General features: G+C 33.8%; 2 protein-coding genes across 2 annotated transcripts; both read left to right on the forward strand.

Annotated features, from left to right (window-relative positions):
• The first annotated feature begins 5213 nt into the window (after positions 1–5213).
• LOC149558047 (uncharacterized) lies at positions 5214–6587 on the forward strand. Its single transcript, XM_089830603.1, has 3 exons — positions 5214–5726; positions 5810–6035; positions 6133–6587. Exons 1-3 carry the CDS (start codon positions 5214–5216, stop codon positions 6585–6587), a joined length of 1194 nt encoding a protein of 397 aa, XP_089686729.1.
• A 938-nt stretch (positions 6588–7525) lies between these two features.
• Positions 7526–8559, forward strand: LOC149558048 (uncharacterized). The gene is made up of 2 exons (XM_089830604.1): positions 7526–7873; positions 7969–8559. The coding sequence occupies exons 1-2, from the start codon at positions 7526–7528 to the stop codon at positions 8557–8559; spliced, it is 939 nt and encodes a 312-aa protein (XP_089686730.1).
• Positions 8560–18769: the final 10210 nt, after the last annotated feature.

Below are 18769 nucleotides of genomic sequence, written 5' to 3' on the forward strand. Positions count from 1 at the left end.
ACAGAGTTTTTCTTTGCTGGTTCTTTTCTCTGGGAGCCCTTTTTGAACTAGTTCTTTTGTGTTTTTAGTATGTTGGTGACATCTCAGTATCTTGGACTACTTGCAAAAACTTGTGGAAAATAAAGGATAGCTAAAAGTCCCAAGGATAAAGAAAAGGGCTAGGGATTGTGTCTGATTATTGTGCATTGAACCAATTAGAGTGTGAACAGGTCGTGAAGTACTTCAAATCTACCATTTGGCCACCAATAGCTAATGTTTTCACCTTGAGAATGAAAACTTCAATAACTATTAAAATCATGTTAATCCTTCATTGTCTAGAAATTATGTGTGGTTTTTTGATCTTGATAGTTCTCATTAGCTTGTGAAGTTATGCTCTTTAATTGGTCGATTATTGTGTAAAATTTGCAAGAATGCACTCGTGATCGAACAAAATAAAGTTACTAAAATACATTAGGTGGTTCAGAATTTTCCAAAGCAAGGTTTGTCTAAATATCTAGCAATAATTATAAATTAATTTCATGAAGCATTTTAGATTATATAATGTCCTCAATTATTCAATAAATGTCCTTGATTCTTCTTACTTTTAATAAGAAAATTGGAAAATGGAAGGCCACTGCCAAAGAGGACAAATCTAGTAAAAATTCAGATAAGAAAAAGATAATCAAGGACCTAAAAAAGCCAAAGAGGCCTCCTAGTGCTTTTTTTTGTTTTCATATATGTAAAATTATTAAACCTTTGTCAACAAGGTGTTCTCTTATTACAATTAGGTGAGAGCCTATAACCTATGAGCACAATATTCCCATGAAGACACATATCTTGTAGATACATTAGCCCAATGAAGACACCTAACCTATGGATGCAGTGATCCAATGAGAGTTAGAATTTTGGTTATTGTCACAAAAATGATTCCATTTATGTTAAAACCTTGCTATCATGGAAGATCTTCATGTGCATCCTTGTGGTGGTTGATTCTTTGAAGGGAATCCTTGAGAATATCAAACTTGACACCCCTAATGATTCATGGATTTAGACTCTACTCTTAGGGCCCGTTTGGTTGCTGGAATAGCACACGAATTGGCATTGAAAATTAGAATACGATTTATATTCCCTGTTTGGTTGGCAGAATTGGAATGCGGAATAGGATTACGAATTCCCAAAATAGCCCAAAACGAGCTTTTGTCAAATCTCAAAAATACTTGTAATTGGATTTGCCCTTCCCATTCTCAATCTCAATTAATCGTATTTGACAATCTGTCGGGTCCGTGTTCGACGAGTGATATTTTTGGGGTTAGGTTGAACTCCTGCTCATTCTGTTGTTTGTTGTTTGTGAAGAATGTTGTGTTTCTGCTCATTCTGCTATGAGGAAAGCTACGTTTCCACTCATTTTTCTGTGAAGAAAGCTCGTTCTGCTGTTTGCGAAGAAAGCCCATTCTTCTGTTTGTGAAGAAAGCTCCGTTTGTTTACTAAGGAAAGCTTTAGGGTTGAAGGTGCTAAGGTGAGCTCTTCTGCTACTTTTTCCCCCTTTCTGCCCTTTTGTCTCTGCCGTGCTATTTTTTTATCAGAAATTGGTGTTCTACACGTCTGTGGTTTAAGCTGAATGATGAACTTTGAGAGATCAAAGACTAGCCCTTCTTATGCAAAGAAAACAAATTGTTTGATTTCAGGTCCCCACCAAGAAAGATAAGACTTTCTGCTGAAAAAATGTATTTGCTAGTAACTCGACGCTGTTGCATGCTTTATTTGTATTTTGCCCACTACACATATTTCCTAGATCGTATTGGGACTTAATGCTTTAATCTTTCCCACTAAAAGTTTGCCTGAACTTTATTTTCCCTCTAAATGCCCTAGCAATAGTGATTACAGAACCACAGATGAAGAGAGCTCAGTCAACGAACTCTGGAACAAACCTTGGAACTTAAACTGGTAGATCTGCCCTACCATTCGCCAGGGGGAATGATGTGATCCTTAATCTCGCATGTGTGTGATTGCTAGTGGTCCATGGAGAATAGAAGCCCAATCAGCAGGCACGTTCGTAGTGGACCGGTGAAGCGAGAGGCAGGGGCACTAACTACTCATTCCTCTACATGCGCATGCAGGGCGATATGACTCAGCAAGCAGACCTTGAACGAAGATCTGACTTCTTCCCCAACCCACCCTCTGCGGCTGCCCACAATGGCAATAGGGGACCAATCCTTCCATAGATATATTCCCTCTCTGAATGGTAGTCGGTGAGCCGCCCCTCTATGGTTCTATTCGGGCCAAGTCGGAGGGTTGGAAGCGTAAAGCTGGCATAGCCTGACTGATATTGCTGCCCGGGTGAGTTACGCAAGAGAGAGAATTCCCTACTGTATCTTCTATGTAGATGCCGCCAACTTTCTTTCTATAGTTGGGTTGCCTGCTATGTGGGGATGAACTAACTTGCATGGGTCTGAAAAGAATATTGCACAATATGCTCTATATCAATGTACTATGTGAAAATGGCATTTATAAGAAGACAAACAATGATGTGGGAAAAGCCCAACAGTCTGTAGTAAAAATTGCAAATTGCCCAACATGTAATAGTACTTCAAAGTATGATATCATGTTAAGACTTAGTGAGTCATTCCAAGAACTTACAACTGAATATGAGTCGGATTCAACAAATCTGTGGCAAAGAATTGCAGATTTGGCTGAGTATGCTAAGAAAAATAGAGTATAGGTAAGATATTATAGTTTTTTAAACTGCCAAGTTTTCACTTTAGTTTTTCACCAAGTCCAAGTCAAAAAGAAGCTTCTTGAGTTTTCACTGGGCCTGAGCCTCAACACTTGCAATGAGATGGTCAACAACAACACAATCTGACATTTAATCACATATTATGGTTTGCAAAATCTAGTAAAACATCTCTGGATTAGATCATTAAGTAAATGAACTACAACAAGCTGAACTAGTTGTGGTTATTGACCACTAATGCCTATTGTTCTATGTTGATAACAAATCAACGCATACCTAAATTGAAGATATCAATCATGCAAATTAATCTTGGCTGTGGGGAAATAATAAGAATGTCACCTATTCACAACAATTTGGCTCATTCAAGTAATGGATAAAAGGGGCTGAAATAATAGCTATACCTGGCCACATAGATTGTATCTGCGTATATTACAGTCACATATTATGCATATATATGTTGCTGTGCAGTCAGTTTGGTTACTCAAAAACCATGCAAGTACATATACAAATAGCGTGTATATACATTAGGCCAGCCTTATCCCGAGTTTAGAGATGCTATAGATTTTCTATATCTTGCATGTAATATTTATGTTTACCCATATAGCATGATATATTCGCTTTCTAAAACTGCCCACACAACCCAACCCAACAGGTCACATAGAGAAACTTTCTATGAGCATACCACTCCAACCTTTGTGTTTGCTTAGCTTTGAATGCCAATTTGCATTCAGTCAATTATTACTACACCAACCATTTCCACAGCACCATTTATGCTGATTGCATGAAAAGTAAAAATTTATTACGTACAAAATCAATGACAAACTAGAAGAGTAGATCCATACCTACAATCTAGATTATTTTGTCCTAATTCCTGGTTCCATTCATCATTTCTCTACATATTTTTTGTGATTTATGCTCTACATTTTGTTAAGAAGTGTCCTCTCTTAAATGGGTATTTTGGGATGATAACGTGTAGAACAATAAATATATGATCAAGTTTTGGTGAGCCCATTTTTGTTTGACTTGTTTTTGCTTTTTTGAAACTGACATGTGCTGAATTTTTTATTTCTGCAGTTGTATATCTATGTTTATGTTCAGGAATTTCTACTTTGTCAAGTTAGAGATATATCTGAGATAGTACTAATTAGAAATATTCATATCATGTGAAACATATTTCATCTTAATTTCAGTTTTTAAATCATTCTGAGGGTTGTTTGACATATTGAGGGTATCTATTGTGTTAAATTAATCATTGTTATTTGTTATTTAAGAAATGAACGTTCAATAGTTGTCATGAAAATGCCACATTTACACATCAATTAGAAATATATAATGATGATTTTTAAAGGCTTTCGAGTTGGATATGTTAGAATTTATCTCTACCTAATAAATTCTCTTCTTTGAGTCTCTAATAGTTATTTAAAAAATGGTATGACTTCTTGAAGTTGTAAACAAGTTATATTGATGCTCCCACATGTATAGTACTTTGCATTAATACCATTGATAGGGACATTGATAGTAGAAATGGCTATTAACATTCTTCAACATTGACTTTCGTTTGAAGATTGTCTCTTCCAAGTACTCATAATGATGGGATTGAGATTGAACCATCCTTATTGATGGGTGTCCTTGAGTTTCTTGTTTGCATCATCATCTTAATAGGTTAATAACAATGGAGCTCTAAGTAGTGTTAATTGGACCTAGATGCAAATATTAAACACTCTTATCTGTGCACTGAAATAGTTCCTTGGCTTGAGGTTAATGACTATGCTTTTTGGATTTGCTAAGAATCTACTTGGATTAAATCAAGAGTTTTTTGGGCTCTTAGTTGGGATTTGACACATAATTCATCATCACGTCAGGATGTCTGCATTGTTGTATGTTGTTCATACCTAATGTGTAATCTTCATCCCTTTAGGTTTTGATTAATGCTGTAGTCCTAACTCTAACAAACGTAGCTGTGCTTTTATTTCTTTTGTACAGATCTTAGCCTCTTATGCTATTATTAAATTGTTCCACCCAAGTCTTGCTTATCTCAATTAGACCTCTTTTTGCAATCTTGTGTGTTGTGCATAAATGATACCTCTTTGTTCCAATGTGGATAAATGATACCTGCATACATTTCATATAGAACTACATCAGTCAACTTCTTTGCAAAAATTGAACAAAGAATGGTAAATAGGTAAAAGTTTAATCTAATAGTAATTGCACAAATTTTATGTCCAGCAAAGACCTAAGATAAGAAAGAAAAGGAACAAATCAATTTTAACACATCTACCTCAACATTTTTTGCCCAAAATTAGTTGCCACATGAAGAGCTGAAGCAATTATTTTTTGTAATATTTAATGACAGTAAATATGACTCATTTCCATGTTGCTTCCATATGATTTTCCATGTTATGTCCATGTTGTTAGTAATCACTCGTCAATATCAAATACTATTTGTGGAGATTGCAAAAAAAGAATCTAATAGTAACTCCATTATGTGGTTGTAGGTTATTCGATGGATCTTATTGATGATATTGAGGTTCATGGAGCCATAGTTAGGAAGATCAAGATCATGCGAATACTTGCTGTTTTGCTTGCCACATTAGCAGTATACATAGTAGCATCTTCACAAGAGGCTAGAAGACATAGGCGTAAGCGAAGAAGAGCTACATGTCCTTTTTATAAGCATATCATCCATTCCAATAACACAGATTGCCATGACCAAATACGAATGAGTAGAGTAGCCTTCTTTCGGTTGGCCAATATTCTAAGGCAAAAAGGGAGCATTCAAGATACGAAAAACATAACATTGGAAGAACAATTAGTGATGTTCCTCCACACCCTTGGGCACAATCTAAGGAATCAAAAGATTGGCCATAACTTTTCTCACTCGGGAGAGACAGTGAGTCGACACTTCCACAAGGTCCTAAAGGCTATCTTAGGGCTTCATAGAGATTATGTTTTACCACCTGTTGCAACTACACCTCCAGAAATAGCTGGGAAGGACCGTTTTGATCCGTATTTCAAGGTAAATATCCTAGTGGCATGTATTTCATTGCTAGAGAGTTATGATTATTAATTTATATTAGAAATTAATATTGCTTGCTATAGGATTGTATTGGTGCAATTGACGGAACCCATATGCCAGTTACTGTCGATGTGGACATTCAAGCAAAATATCGTGATAGAAAAGGCAATTTGTCACAAAATGTCTTGGGTGTCTGTTCATTCGACCATAAGTTTCAATACATTCTTGCTGGTTGGGAAGGTTCTGCAGCAGATAGTCGAGTGCTTGCTTCAGCTCTGTCTAGAGCAGATCCACTTGTGGTTCCTCCTGGTATATTAATTCATATTTGATATAATTATCTTGTCATTATATTAATTCAAAATCTTTATGTTGTATTTTGACTATATCTTTATTTCCATTTGTGTAGGCAAATTCTATTTAGTTGATGCTGGGTATCCAAATGTACCAGGATTTCTTGCCCCTTATCGGTGTACACGCTACCACCTAAAAGAGTTTTGTAGAGCAAACCCGATCAGCACTCCCCAAGAGTTATTTAACCACCGACACTCCTCTCTTAGGAATGTGATAGAGCGAACATTTGGTATATTTAAGCAACGTTTTCCTATATTGAAGCATGCAACATCCTATAGCTTATTTACCCAAACAAAGATTGTTTTGGCATGTGGCATACTACACAACTTCATAACCATAGAGGACGGTCTTCCATCCGAAGTGGATATTGAAGAGGATGACGATCGTGTTGGGATAAATGTGCCAATTCTTGAGACTTATGGAATGAATCAACGAGATAGAGATGATTGGGGTAAATTTCGAGATGAAATAGCCCAAAGGATGTGGGAAGACTACGACTCTCGAGCTTAGTTGTATTGCAAAACATTAACATTTATTTGCACTTTTTAGTATTTTGTTCATGGATCATAACCTATTCATGATTGTTTTGTATCATTCAATGCTATTGGAATCTTGAAACTAGTCTGTTATGACATGTTTACTGGAATCTTGAAACTAGTCTATTATAAACTAGTCTGTTATGACACATTTGTTGGAATCTTGAAACTAGTTTGTTATGACTCCTTTTTCTTCTGATGTATGACTCTAGGTTTATTTTCAGATTTCTCAGCTTTGTAATTTATCTGATACTTAATTCTCACTGCTGAAATATTCATTGCCTTATTTCCACGGTATTTTTTTGATACTTAAATCTTTTCATACTTTATTATATGTATTTATTTGTTATGATCATTTACTACTTAATTTGAAAGGCTGCCTGTGTTTTTTACTATGTCTGATCTATGACTGTTGCAAAAGTATACTACATGTCTGATCTTTAGATTTAACTTGAATGTATTGTTTATCACCTAAGTTTGTCTACTCAACAACCCTTGTACCATTGGCCCCTTTCTCACGGTTCTTTTCTAAGACTGAATTCCTTATATCTGCATATTCTCGACTTGATAAAGCATCTTCATCAAAAACATGCTTTGAAAAATCCATGTTGCTGGCAAGTCTCCTTACTATTCTTTGTTGCTGGAGTTGCTGCTGTAATTAACTTGTTTACTAATTTTTTTGTGTTTAAGCTAACTTGCAAGTGTAGCACGGTGGCTGTATTATTACTAGATAACCCTTTTATACTACTGACATATCATAGTGTAGTATTGTATAATCATTTTGTTATGTCAACCATTATATTCGATGTGATTGTTGGTAAAAGAGTTATGTTAGATATTGATTGGTTTTTGGAAGTTCTACAGCTACCCATTGATAGTTGTAAAATGTCAATCACCAATCTTTTAACAAGAATGGATGAGGAGGTACATGTGACTGCGATCGCTACTTCAGCTAAAAATGCCAAAGTAGTGTGGGCAAGAGAGATGGAACGAAAATTTCTTGATTTTCTTTTTGAGCAGATTCAATTAGGAAGAAAAGGTGATGGGGGCTTTAAGAAAGAAGCTTGGACAGCAATACAAAAGAAATTCAATGAAGATATGCATATGAATCTTGGAAAGGACAACTTTAAAAACAAGTTAAAGACATGGAAACAAGGTTTCAGAATTATGAAAGAGCTACGGAACATGAGTGGTTTTGCTTGGAATGAGACGACTCAATGTGTCGATGCCGAGGATAGTGTGTGGGACGAGTTGCTGAAGGTAATGTTTTGTAGATAATATTTTAATATCAGTAAATTATCTCTCAATCAATTGTAATGAAAGACATCTAATTCTTTAATTTTTCCATCATGTAGAGGAGTTGCTTCAAAAATGCTAGAGTGTACAAGAGGCAACCGTTCTTCTACTTCAATGAGTTAGCAATCATTTTTGGGAACGACATAGCTGAAGGAAATGCAGCAGCAACAGCTATTGAGACCGAAGAAGAGGGGCAACTATTTGAAGAGGCTGTTGATCTTGATGATGATGGGGGCTTCAATACGCCTATGGATGGGGGCTTCAATACTAATGAGTTTGAAGAAGAGAACCTTCAATCAAACAATTCTACTACATCCGTAAGACCAAATCCTTCTACGCCAACAGCAAGGAGGCAAAAGAGGAAGAAGCCAAGCATGGCTAATTGTTTGGATGTCATATGCGAGAGCATCCAAAATATAGATCGAGGCATGACTAAAGGTCATAGTATAAATGTTGATAAAAGAGAAGAGAAGAATGATATGTCAAGTGCATATGCTGCCCTTAAGGCCATGCCCAGAATTACTCAAGAGACCATGATTGTAGCATATGACTTTTTTACATCTGAACCTACAAAAGCCTGGGCATTCGTAGGGATGACTGAAGAGGAGAGGGAAGCTTACATTAGATATAAGTTCGGAGGAGCTCTATAATATATTACAATCTTTATGAACATAAAAATATTTTTGAGACTATTCGTGAATTTAATATCTTTTTGAAGCCATATGTGTAATCCTGATAGCTTATATTTTATACATTACTTGCAATAGTTGTTTCTATGTTTACGGATATAATGATATTGTTGAGTGGTTCAAACTTGTGAAGATCTATATTCTCAATCTTTTCTCTGTTTGCTTCAGCTTCAGTAGCACTGTTTTACTAATAAGTAATGCTTGAATTATGTTTTATGGATTACTCGTACAAGTTGTTTGTATTCCCCAAGTTGTGATGTATTGCTGTATGCAGTGCTGTTATGTATAAAATAACTTATATTGTTGTTGTATGCATTGTTTTATTCAGCAATCTGCATTGCTGTTATGCACAAAATAACTCATATTGTTGCTGTATGCACTTCTCTATTCAGCTGTATGCACATTTTCTATTTAGCTGTATGCACTTAAATTTGTATTCATGGTGAATACTTGAAGCTGTACTTCCACATTAAACACTCAAAAATATGAAATTTAGGTCCAAATACTACAAGATGCTGCTACGTACTTGTCCAGCTATTACCTGTGATGTAGTGATGATAAAACACTCTTTAGCCACATGGCGAAGCACTCCCACATGCTTGTCAACCAGCAAAAAAGGCAATAGCAAATAAAGTAGTGCAGAAAGAAACTTCTTCTCTTGTTTATGTTGAGTTTAGGGTGTGTTAGTAAGTTGTGGGTTGTATCCAGATACATCCTAGCATATTAGGATGTATCAAATATGTTTCTATGATGAACTGTTGCCTGTACATGACACTTTGGATATGATACATCGTAACATGAGTATGGGATATGATTGCAATTAAGCCAAAGTTGTAATATTACATAATCCTTTATTACATTTGTCATCAAATTGAGCTCAAATAGGTTGGTACAATACTAAAAACTCTAGAGCTATTGGAATCTCATTTAGGATATTAAAGGTTCAGTTCTATCTTTTATGAATGTAATCAATTTTATTGTTTTGGGATATAGCCTCTCTTATTATGTTGCTTAATTCTGTATGAGTTGGGAAAAGTTACATATCTACTCATTTCAATTGTATAACTTTATATTGATTATTGATAGTCATAGGCAGATTGTGAGTTGTGATTACAAATGTAAATGTGCATGTCTTCACTGTCTATAGATTAGGATTATAAATCTGAGTTCATAGGTTCTTTATACATTCATAAAACTACAAATTTGCTCCTTTTTATTTTAGAACATTGTAAGTTTAAATGAGCATGCCATGGATATTATTTTAGAAAATGAATAATCATGTGTCAAAAGTTGTAAGTCACAAGGTATTTGCAACGCTAGCAAGATTGGACTGAGAAGTCACAACATAATCCATTGAATACAAATTTCAAAATATATTTTACACTTTTGTAGTAATTTCTCATTATGTTTGTTCATTATTTATATAGGTCGATGGATTTGACAGCTTCTTCAATGTGTCGATGTGGTGCTGGACCTGTAGCAATGAAAATGTCACATATAGAGAAAAATCCCCGGCGTAAGTTTTTGTGTTGTCCAAATAAAAGAAATGGCTGCAATTTCTTTGAGTGGGTCAAAGATGACTCATCTACATCAACCACATCAAAATCTACACAAGAAGAAAGGAAAGATTGCAAGTTGTGCATTGTGCGGGAGACATCTGCTAGGGAGATTGGTTCCATGGCGAAAGTCGAAATCACATTTCAACGTAGACTTAATTCTATTCTAATATTTATAAACACACTATTGGTGATGGTGATTGTAATTTTACTAATGAAATGACCATTTTGTTGTAAAGAACTTATGATCATGGAGACTAAATCTTTTACAAACTTATGAAATGAGCAAATATTACTAATTTGACGAGTATATTATTGTGTATAACATTTTTTGTGTTTATATCTATTCATTTAAAAAATGTTAAAAAAAAATAATTTTACCGAACTTATGAAATGAGTAAATTTTACTAATTTGACAAGTATATTATTGTGTATTCATTTAATAAATGTTAACAAAAATAAATTTATCGAACTTAAGAAATGAGCAAATTTTACTAATTTGACAAGTATATTATTGTGTATAACATTTTTATGTTTATATCTATTCATTTAAAAAATGTTAAAAAAATAATTTTACCGAACTTATTAAATGAGTAAATTTTACTAATTTGACAAGTATATTATTGTATATTCATTTAATAAATGTTAACAAAAATAAATTTACCAAACTTAAGAAATGAGCAAATTTTACTAATTTGACGAGTATATTATTATGTATAACATTTTAATGTTTATATCTATTCAATTTAAAAAATATTAAAAATAATGATTTCTTATTAATTTCATTAAATAAAATAGATTTATAAAAAAAATTCTCTTTACAATAAATTGAAATAATTAACCCAATATAATAATATATTAAAACAAATAAAATATATTAAAATAAATAAAATATATTAAAATATAAACTTAAATGTATTCCAATTCCAATATTGTACAAACAAACAAGGGAGTAACATATTCCCAATCAAATACTATGCGAACCAAACAAGAATGGGATTGGTCTTTTCCATTCCCATTCTCCATTTCTATTCCTATTCCAAATTTCCATTCTAATTCTCTATTCCTACGCTTGCAACCAAACGAGCCCTTAATGATTCATCTATGGTTGGTGATGGTGCCATTCTTTGCTCCATATGACTAGGCTTAAACAATAGAAGCTCCCCTACTCACTTGCATAAACATCCCAAGATCTAGATGCATGCTCCAGCCTTCTAGATCACCATAATGACACACTGGAACAACAACCATTATTGAACCACATTTCCAAATTTGTACCAATGGAGTGAGAAAGAATAGTGTCTTTAGGGAGCCACGCAGAGAAAATAGGCTATTGGTTCATTTCGCTCTTATAGATATCATGTCACTAATTTCATTTTGAATATGGTACTGCATTGATCCTTTGCTCATTCTTTGAAATGACTCCCTTGTCAATCGTGATAAGCATCCCAATTGCTAGATAATGGCTTGCTTTTCACATCTCTTTCCAAGAAACCACAACGATAACTACTACCAAACCATTCCATAAATTGTGTCAAAGAAGTTGCATAGAGATGACTTTGGGCATGCTTCATGACCCTCCAATGGAAAGGATGCTAATTCCAATATTTAAAATCTAGAAAACGTTTCTTTCTTGAACACTAGCACTGATTCTATTAGAAGGTCGTTGGGAGCTTTTGTTATCAAATCTCCCATTAGCCATGATACATTCATAACAAATTGCTAGAGAACCAAACAAGGACCTAATGCTAGATGAGGGCTCACCATTATCTCAACTTCAAAATCATTGAACAAATGCATTATAGAATGGCAACCATTGCCAAGCCTCCTTCAAAATTGCACTAGTCGAGTGAGCAAAGAAGATGATCTAAGAGAGAGTCCATAGGTAGGCATTTGTTGGGGGATTCATCCACTCTATTTTTTTTTAAAACAACATAGTTTGGTCGAAATTTTGACCATTTCCTCATGGTTTTCCACCAATAATTAGTTAACATTTTGACCATTTCTTGAAAGTTTTCCACCAAGAACAAGTCAAAATTTTGACCAACCCTTTGGTCATGACCATGGCATCCTAGTTGTGGGATGGGCCAAAATTGGAAATTTTGACCAAGTCTTGAAAGTTTTCCACCAAGAATTGGTGGAAATTTTGAACAATTCTCAAAAGTTTTCCACCAAAAATTGGTGGAAATTTTGACCAATTCTTGAAAGTTTACCACCAAGAATTGATTGAAAATTTGCCCAATTCTTGAAAGTGTTCGACCAAAAATTGGTGGAACTTTCCACTAACTCTTGAAATTTTTCCATCAAGAATTGGTCAAAATTTTGACCCATTCTTGAAAGTTTTTTACCAATATTTGGTCAAAATTTCAACCAAAAATGACAAATCAGTGTCAGAAAAAATAAAGACATTTTGATGAATGTATTTGCTGAATTTTTTGACCAACTAAAAATTTGGACAAAATTTTAACCAACCTGGGTCAAAATTTCAACCAAATTTCATCAAAAAATGTGTCCAAATTTACAAGTGTTAGGACCCCTAGGGACCTATTTGGTTTGTTTGAATGGGTCAAAAGGGGTCATAGCATAACCTATGACCCCTTTCAAACCTATGACCCCTTTCATTGCATTTCATGACAACATATGTCCCTGGGGGTCCTACGACCCCTAGGGATGTATTTGGTTTGTTCGAATGGGTTGAAAGGGGTCATAGATTATCCTATAACCCCTTTCAATGCATTTCATCACAACATATGTCCCTAGGGGTCCTAGGACCCCTAGGGAACTATTTGGCTTGTTTGAATGGGTCAAAAGGAATCATAGGACAACCTATGACCCCTTTCAACACATTTCATGACAACATATGTCCCTTGAGGTCCTAAGACCCCTAGGGACCTATTTGGCTTGTTCAAATGGGTTGAAATTCATGATAACATATGTTCCTAGGGTCCTAGGACCCCTAGGGTCCTATTGGGTTTGTTTGAATGGGTCAAAAGGGGTCATAGGATAACCTATGACCTCTTTCAACAATTTTAGGATAACAAATTATTACTATTATTATTATATAATCTAGTAATATATTAATATTATATTTAATATATAGTCATATATTATTATATAATATAGTAATGTATTATTAATATTATTATTATATTATTATAATAATATTATTATATTATTATTATTATTACATAGTAATGAGGCCTTAGACTAGGGCAATCGATGTAATGGGTCAAATGGTGTTGTTGGCTTGCCTACAACCCCACTCAATCCATACCATCAATAAGCCTTTGTAACTACGAGTGTAGGATCCCTAGGGACACATGTTGCAATGCAATGGGTCCATTGGGGTCCTAGGCTAGCCCAAGACCCTATTGGACCTAATCCATCAATTAGGGTCCTAGGAACCATATGGAACTATTTTATTTGTTTTAATGGGTTGAGAGGGGTCATAGGATAACCTATGACCCTTTTCAATGTATTTCATGACGACATATGTCTGTAGGGGTCCTAGGACCCCTAGGGATCTATTTGGTTTGTTTGAATGGGTCAAAAGGGGTCATGGATTATCCTATGACCCCTTTCAAGGCGTTTCATGACAACATATGTCCCTAGGGGTTCTAGGACCGCTAGGGACCTATTTGGTTTTTTTTGAATGAGTTGAAAGGGGTCGTAGGATAACCTATGACCCCTTTCAACACATTTCATGACAACATATGTCCCTAGGTTTCTTAGGACACCTAGGGACCTATTTGGTTTGTTCAAATGGGTTAAAAGGGGTCATAGGATAATGTATGATCCTTTTCCACACATTTCATGAGAACATAATGGGTTATAGGATAACGTATAACCCCTTTCGATGCATTTCATGACAACACATGTGCTTAGCAGTCCTACAACCCCTAAAAGCCTATTTGATTTCTTTGAATGGGTCGAAAGGGGTCATAGCATAACCTATGGCCCCTTTCGATGTATTTCATGACAACATATGTCTCTAGGGGTCCCTAGGGACCTATTTAGTTTCTTTGGATGGGTTGAAAGTGGTCATAGGATAAGCTATGACCCCTTTTGATGCATTTCATGACAACATATGTTCACCCCTAGGGACCTGTTTAGTTTGTTTGAATCTGTTGAAAGGGGTCGTACGAGAACTTATGACCCCTTTCGATGCATTTCATGACAACATATGTCCTTAGGGGTCCTACGACCCTTAGGGATCTATTGAATTTGTTTAAATGTGTCAAATAGGATTATAGGATAATGTATGGCCTCTTTTGATGCATTTCATTACAACATATGTCCTAGGGGTCCTATGACCCCTAGGGACCTATTTGTTTTGTTTGAATGGGTCAAAAGGGACCATTAATGCTGGATGGGCAGGTGAACCATAGTGATACTATTGTTTCGATATTGGAGAGCCTCCAATGTTCATGACCACCCCATATTGAAGAGCCTTCAAGGTGCTATAAGTGTGTTTGTGCAAGTGAACCATAGTGACATCTTAAGGGATTACAAAGATCATTTCAAATTAAACATATATGATATAAATTTAAATTTAAAATTTCATCAAAATTTGATAATAAATGTTGTCAAAATGTTCTTCATAGATTATTTTATTTGAATTGAATATTAAAAAACATGATCAAAATGATGGATATTCCATAAACATGAACAATGCACATGACCCACGATAAAGTTAACAATACTATACCAAATTAATATGTATATCATTGTGCACATAAATGACATATATATATATATATATATATATATATATCAAAGTTCATGTATCTGTAGACAAGTTATGAAAGTATATATCAAAATACATAGATCCATATACATAATGTGGCTGATCATGCCATTGAAATGTTTACAATATCAATGTGTTTGTAAATAATGTGGCATATGTCATCTCAAAATGTCTCATGATGCATCCTATGACAGCTATATTATCCTATGCTATTGTTGGTTGATCAGAATGGAGCCTCTTCATTGCACTAGGTGGATCATATGCCTTGTACATGAAAAAAGAAGGAAAACCCAAAGTTAGACTACTAAATTTATATGATTCCATGTATCTAACATTGAATTACTCAAACACATAATGATCCTTTTTTTAATGAAGATTTATAGTATTTAACTTTCATCATAAATACTTCTATTTTCAACCTCTTCTACTGATTAGGAGTCATCTTATATGTCCTTGACAATGCTTGAGCCTCTTTGATTGTGGATTGTATATGTTCAAGTATGTTTTTCAAATGGATCTAAAAATTAAACTATAACATTATAATTCATAGCATACTAAATTTATAACATATAAGCAAGAATTCAAACTACAACTTTTCTTTGTTGACTCCTCCTCTAGATATAATGGTTGCATGAGCAAAGATACAAAACTTTGATGTCTAGCCTGCTATGCACTAGGTGTTTCCTATGAGATATCAAATCTTAGTTGTTAATATCATGGAAATAAAATTTTAATTTGTTTATGAAAATAAAAAATAAATGATACTTATACTTAGGATGGGGCTTTCGCTATGAATGGAAATGCCAGAGGATTCGTGATATTGAATCTTCCTGGTGTCATCACTAGTAGCCAAACCATGTACAATAAAGAATGTAATTAAATTTTATTACCAAAAATATTTTACAGGTATGCATCAGTATCTAATCATTTTAAAAGAATATAATTACTTTTCCCTTCTCTAGGGGTTGTGCCTTACCCCTACACTTTGGCCCCCACTGACTGATGATACATGCAAGAGAAAAGAAAGATTAGAAACCATATATGCTCCAATATCAAATAGAAAAATAATGACAAAACAACACAATGTACCATAGATGTCTCAAGGACAAATGAAATAGCCAAGAGTATGACATTATCAACCTATTTTAGCTCCTCCTCAGTCATCAACTAAACATGAATGAAAATCACATACATTTATAAGTTAGTATTGGCTAAAATTAATCTATTATAAAGATTAACTTTAAATCACATATGACGTATAAAAAAAATTTATACATGTACTGATATCATAGGATCTCATTCCTTTGCATGCCCCTTCTCTCTCATGTTAGGGTGTGTAGTCTCTGTATGTGCATCTACTGTATCCTCCTCCTCAAATACAAATCGATGCTTAAAAAGTTCACCTTTAGGACCTAGAAAAATATTCTTTCATGTTATGCAAGTATAGGGAACACAAACATGTGATGAGTTCGCCAATGATGGACTTGTGGCAACATCATCAATATGGGGAGACACCATTGACCTAGCCTGGGATATCAATAAGCTACTCAATCTATGGATGGCTCTAATAGTCTAAGATCTAGCCTCTACAATGATATTAGGATGTTGCACTTGAGGAGGGGGATGACATTAGTAGGGGCAACAAAATTAGTAGCTTTCTTTTACTGGACAAACGGTTTATCCTAAGGAGCTCCTCCTCCTACACCCATGTTGGGCCTTGAATGCTCTAATAGTTCACCTTGAGGTGCAACACAAATTTGGCTTACAATTTTTTAATGAAATAAAATGACTCCTCTAAATTTTTGTGTGGAATTTTGTCAAAAACCATCCACTAACCTGAAAAGTTTGCACTCGTAACCTCATTTGTGTACCATTTAATTGATAATTTAGGCTTTGTTGTTCTACTAGTTCACCAGTTTTTAGGTCTGCAAAAAGATTAACTATATCATCCTTAGTTATATTTAAGGTTGAAACCTCATCAAAGTCCAATCCATCATCAAACATGGCATGCATTTGGTAATGCCAGAGATGAGCAAAATTTTGTTCATTAGTAACTATTTGAATATTATCCACTATGGTGTTTAACATGGATAACATGGGAGCCAATGTAGGTATATTGTTATATGTGGTTTACAAAATCCCCAGTTTGATGAGATTTTAAAATATCAAATCTTTAATTTGAGGAGAGTTTTGAGGGAGTAGGGGATGATTTGGTGGATGGTATTTAGGGGGTACTAGATATTTCGCTAGAGTGAACATTGTTTCTTGGCTCAGTGTCATCATTTAGGTCAGCCATACCTATTAAATGGCAAATCATAGTTTCTATTAAAAAAATCTAAATTTCAGCAATTTATATTTTAAAAACCATAATTTTTAACATTATATTTAAAGTAACTAATTTATATTAAAATTCATTCAAACCATTAAAAGATACCAAAAAAATATTACTCATATCTAATACTCGTTCCTATATCCAATACCCATTCTTATACTCGATACCCAAAATGGAGCAACTCAAACAAACAAACAAACCCGAAATTGAAGTGCCAAAAATTGCTCTTGGTTTTTTTGTCTTTAAACTCTATGTTGCAGGTTTTGGGTATCTGATTTCATATTAGATACCCAATAATAGATCAAATACCCAAAAAGGCTTGGCCCAAAATGTTTTGCCTTGGTATCAAAATGGGTGGAAAAAAGTCTGAGCGGATTTTGAAATAGTTTTAGACATTTTCAAACTCCACTTTTTTTAGATCTCCACTTTTTGACACACCATGATCCTATACATACTCATTTGACTATTTGTAAGAATGGACAACCTCTCAAGTAGGTAGAGAAATTGGGGTATGTCCCTTTTATTCTTTGTATAGTATAGGACCTTGGGTCTTAGGAAAGACTAAAGGTTTTCTTTCTTCATTCTTTAATTTTATAATCTAAAGGCTTCAGCCTTTAATGATAAAGAAAAAAAAGATTGCTAAAAAATGAGTAACGATTCTTTTTCTATCCATATGTATAGAGAAGTGAACTTACCTTTATGTATTCTTACATGAATTTGAATTTCAAATAATCAAAATTGTTCTTTAAAATTTACTATTCAAGTTTCACAATTTTTATATTATATATATTCATTTTACTTTTCATATTTCTAACTTTAAAATAATTAAAAATGTTAATGTGTAACTAACAAATACATATCTTTTTAAGAATGAAATAGGTAGTGCAATCATGCGGCAAAAGTTATTACATTTAGTAGAACAAATATGTAACTTCTAATTTCATTTAATAACACAAAAGTTTATCATATTATTTTCTATATATTTAGGTTTATAAAGGAGTTATATTAATTGATTTAGCTAAACATTGGAATTTTTAGAACATCATCAACCTATTCCTAATTATACCAACATAAACATCAAATAAATCATCAATACATAAAATTAATCAAACCAAAAAGAAATCATTATTTCATCTCTTAAAAAAACAACCAAAGTTGAATGCAATTTTAAATTATAGTTCTTTGAATCCAAATTCAATACCATTAGATTTAATTAATTTTTTTAGTCTTATAAATTGAATATTAGATTTTTTATGTTATAGTTTCATCTAAAATAGTATTAATCAAATTATAATAAATATTACCATTACTACCAAATCAATTAGATATGTTATCAATTATATTATAATATTATAAAAATATCTTTTTCCAAATATAAATTATGTATATTTGTACAAAATGAAGTCAAAAAGGTAAATTATACTTTTCCTTAATTGACCAATATAGTTTCATCCAAAGGCTTTTTTGGCCTTGGCCATGAGGTTAGTGGAAATTAATAAAAACCATTAGATCATGAGGTAAGAAAATCTTTGATAG

This window comes from Cupressus sempervirens, chromosome 5 (genome assembly GCF_028749045.1).
Source record: "Cupressus sempervirens isolate cs-2001-9-10 chromosome 5, ASM2874904v1, whole genome shotgun sequence".
Classification (NCBI taxonomy): domain Eukaryota; kingdom Viridiplantae; phylum Streptophyta; class Pinopsida; order Cupressales; family Cupressaceae; genus Cupressus; species Cupressus sempervirens.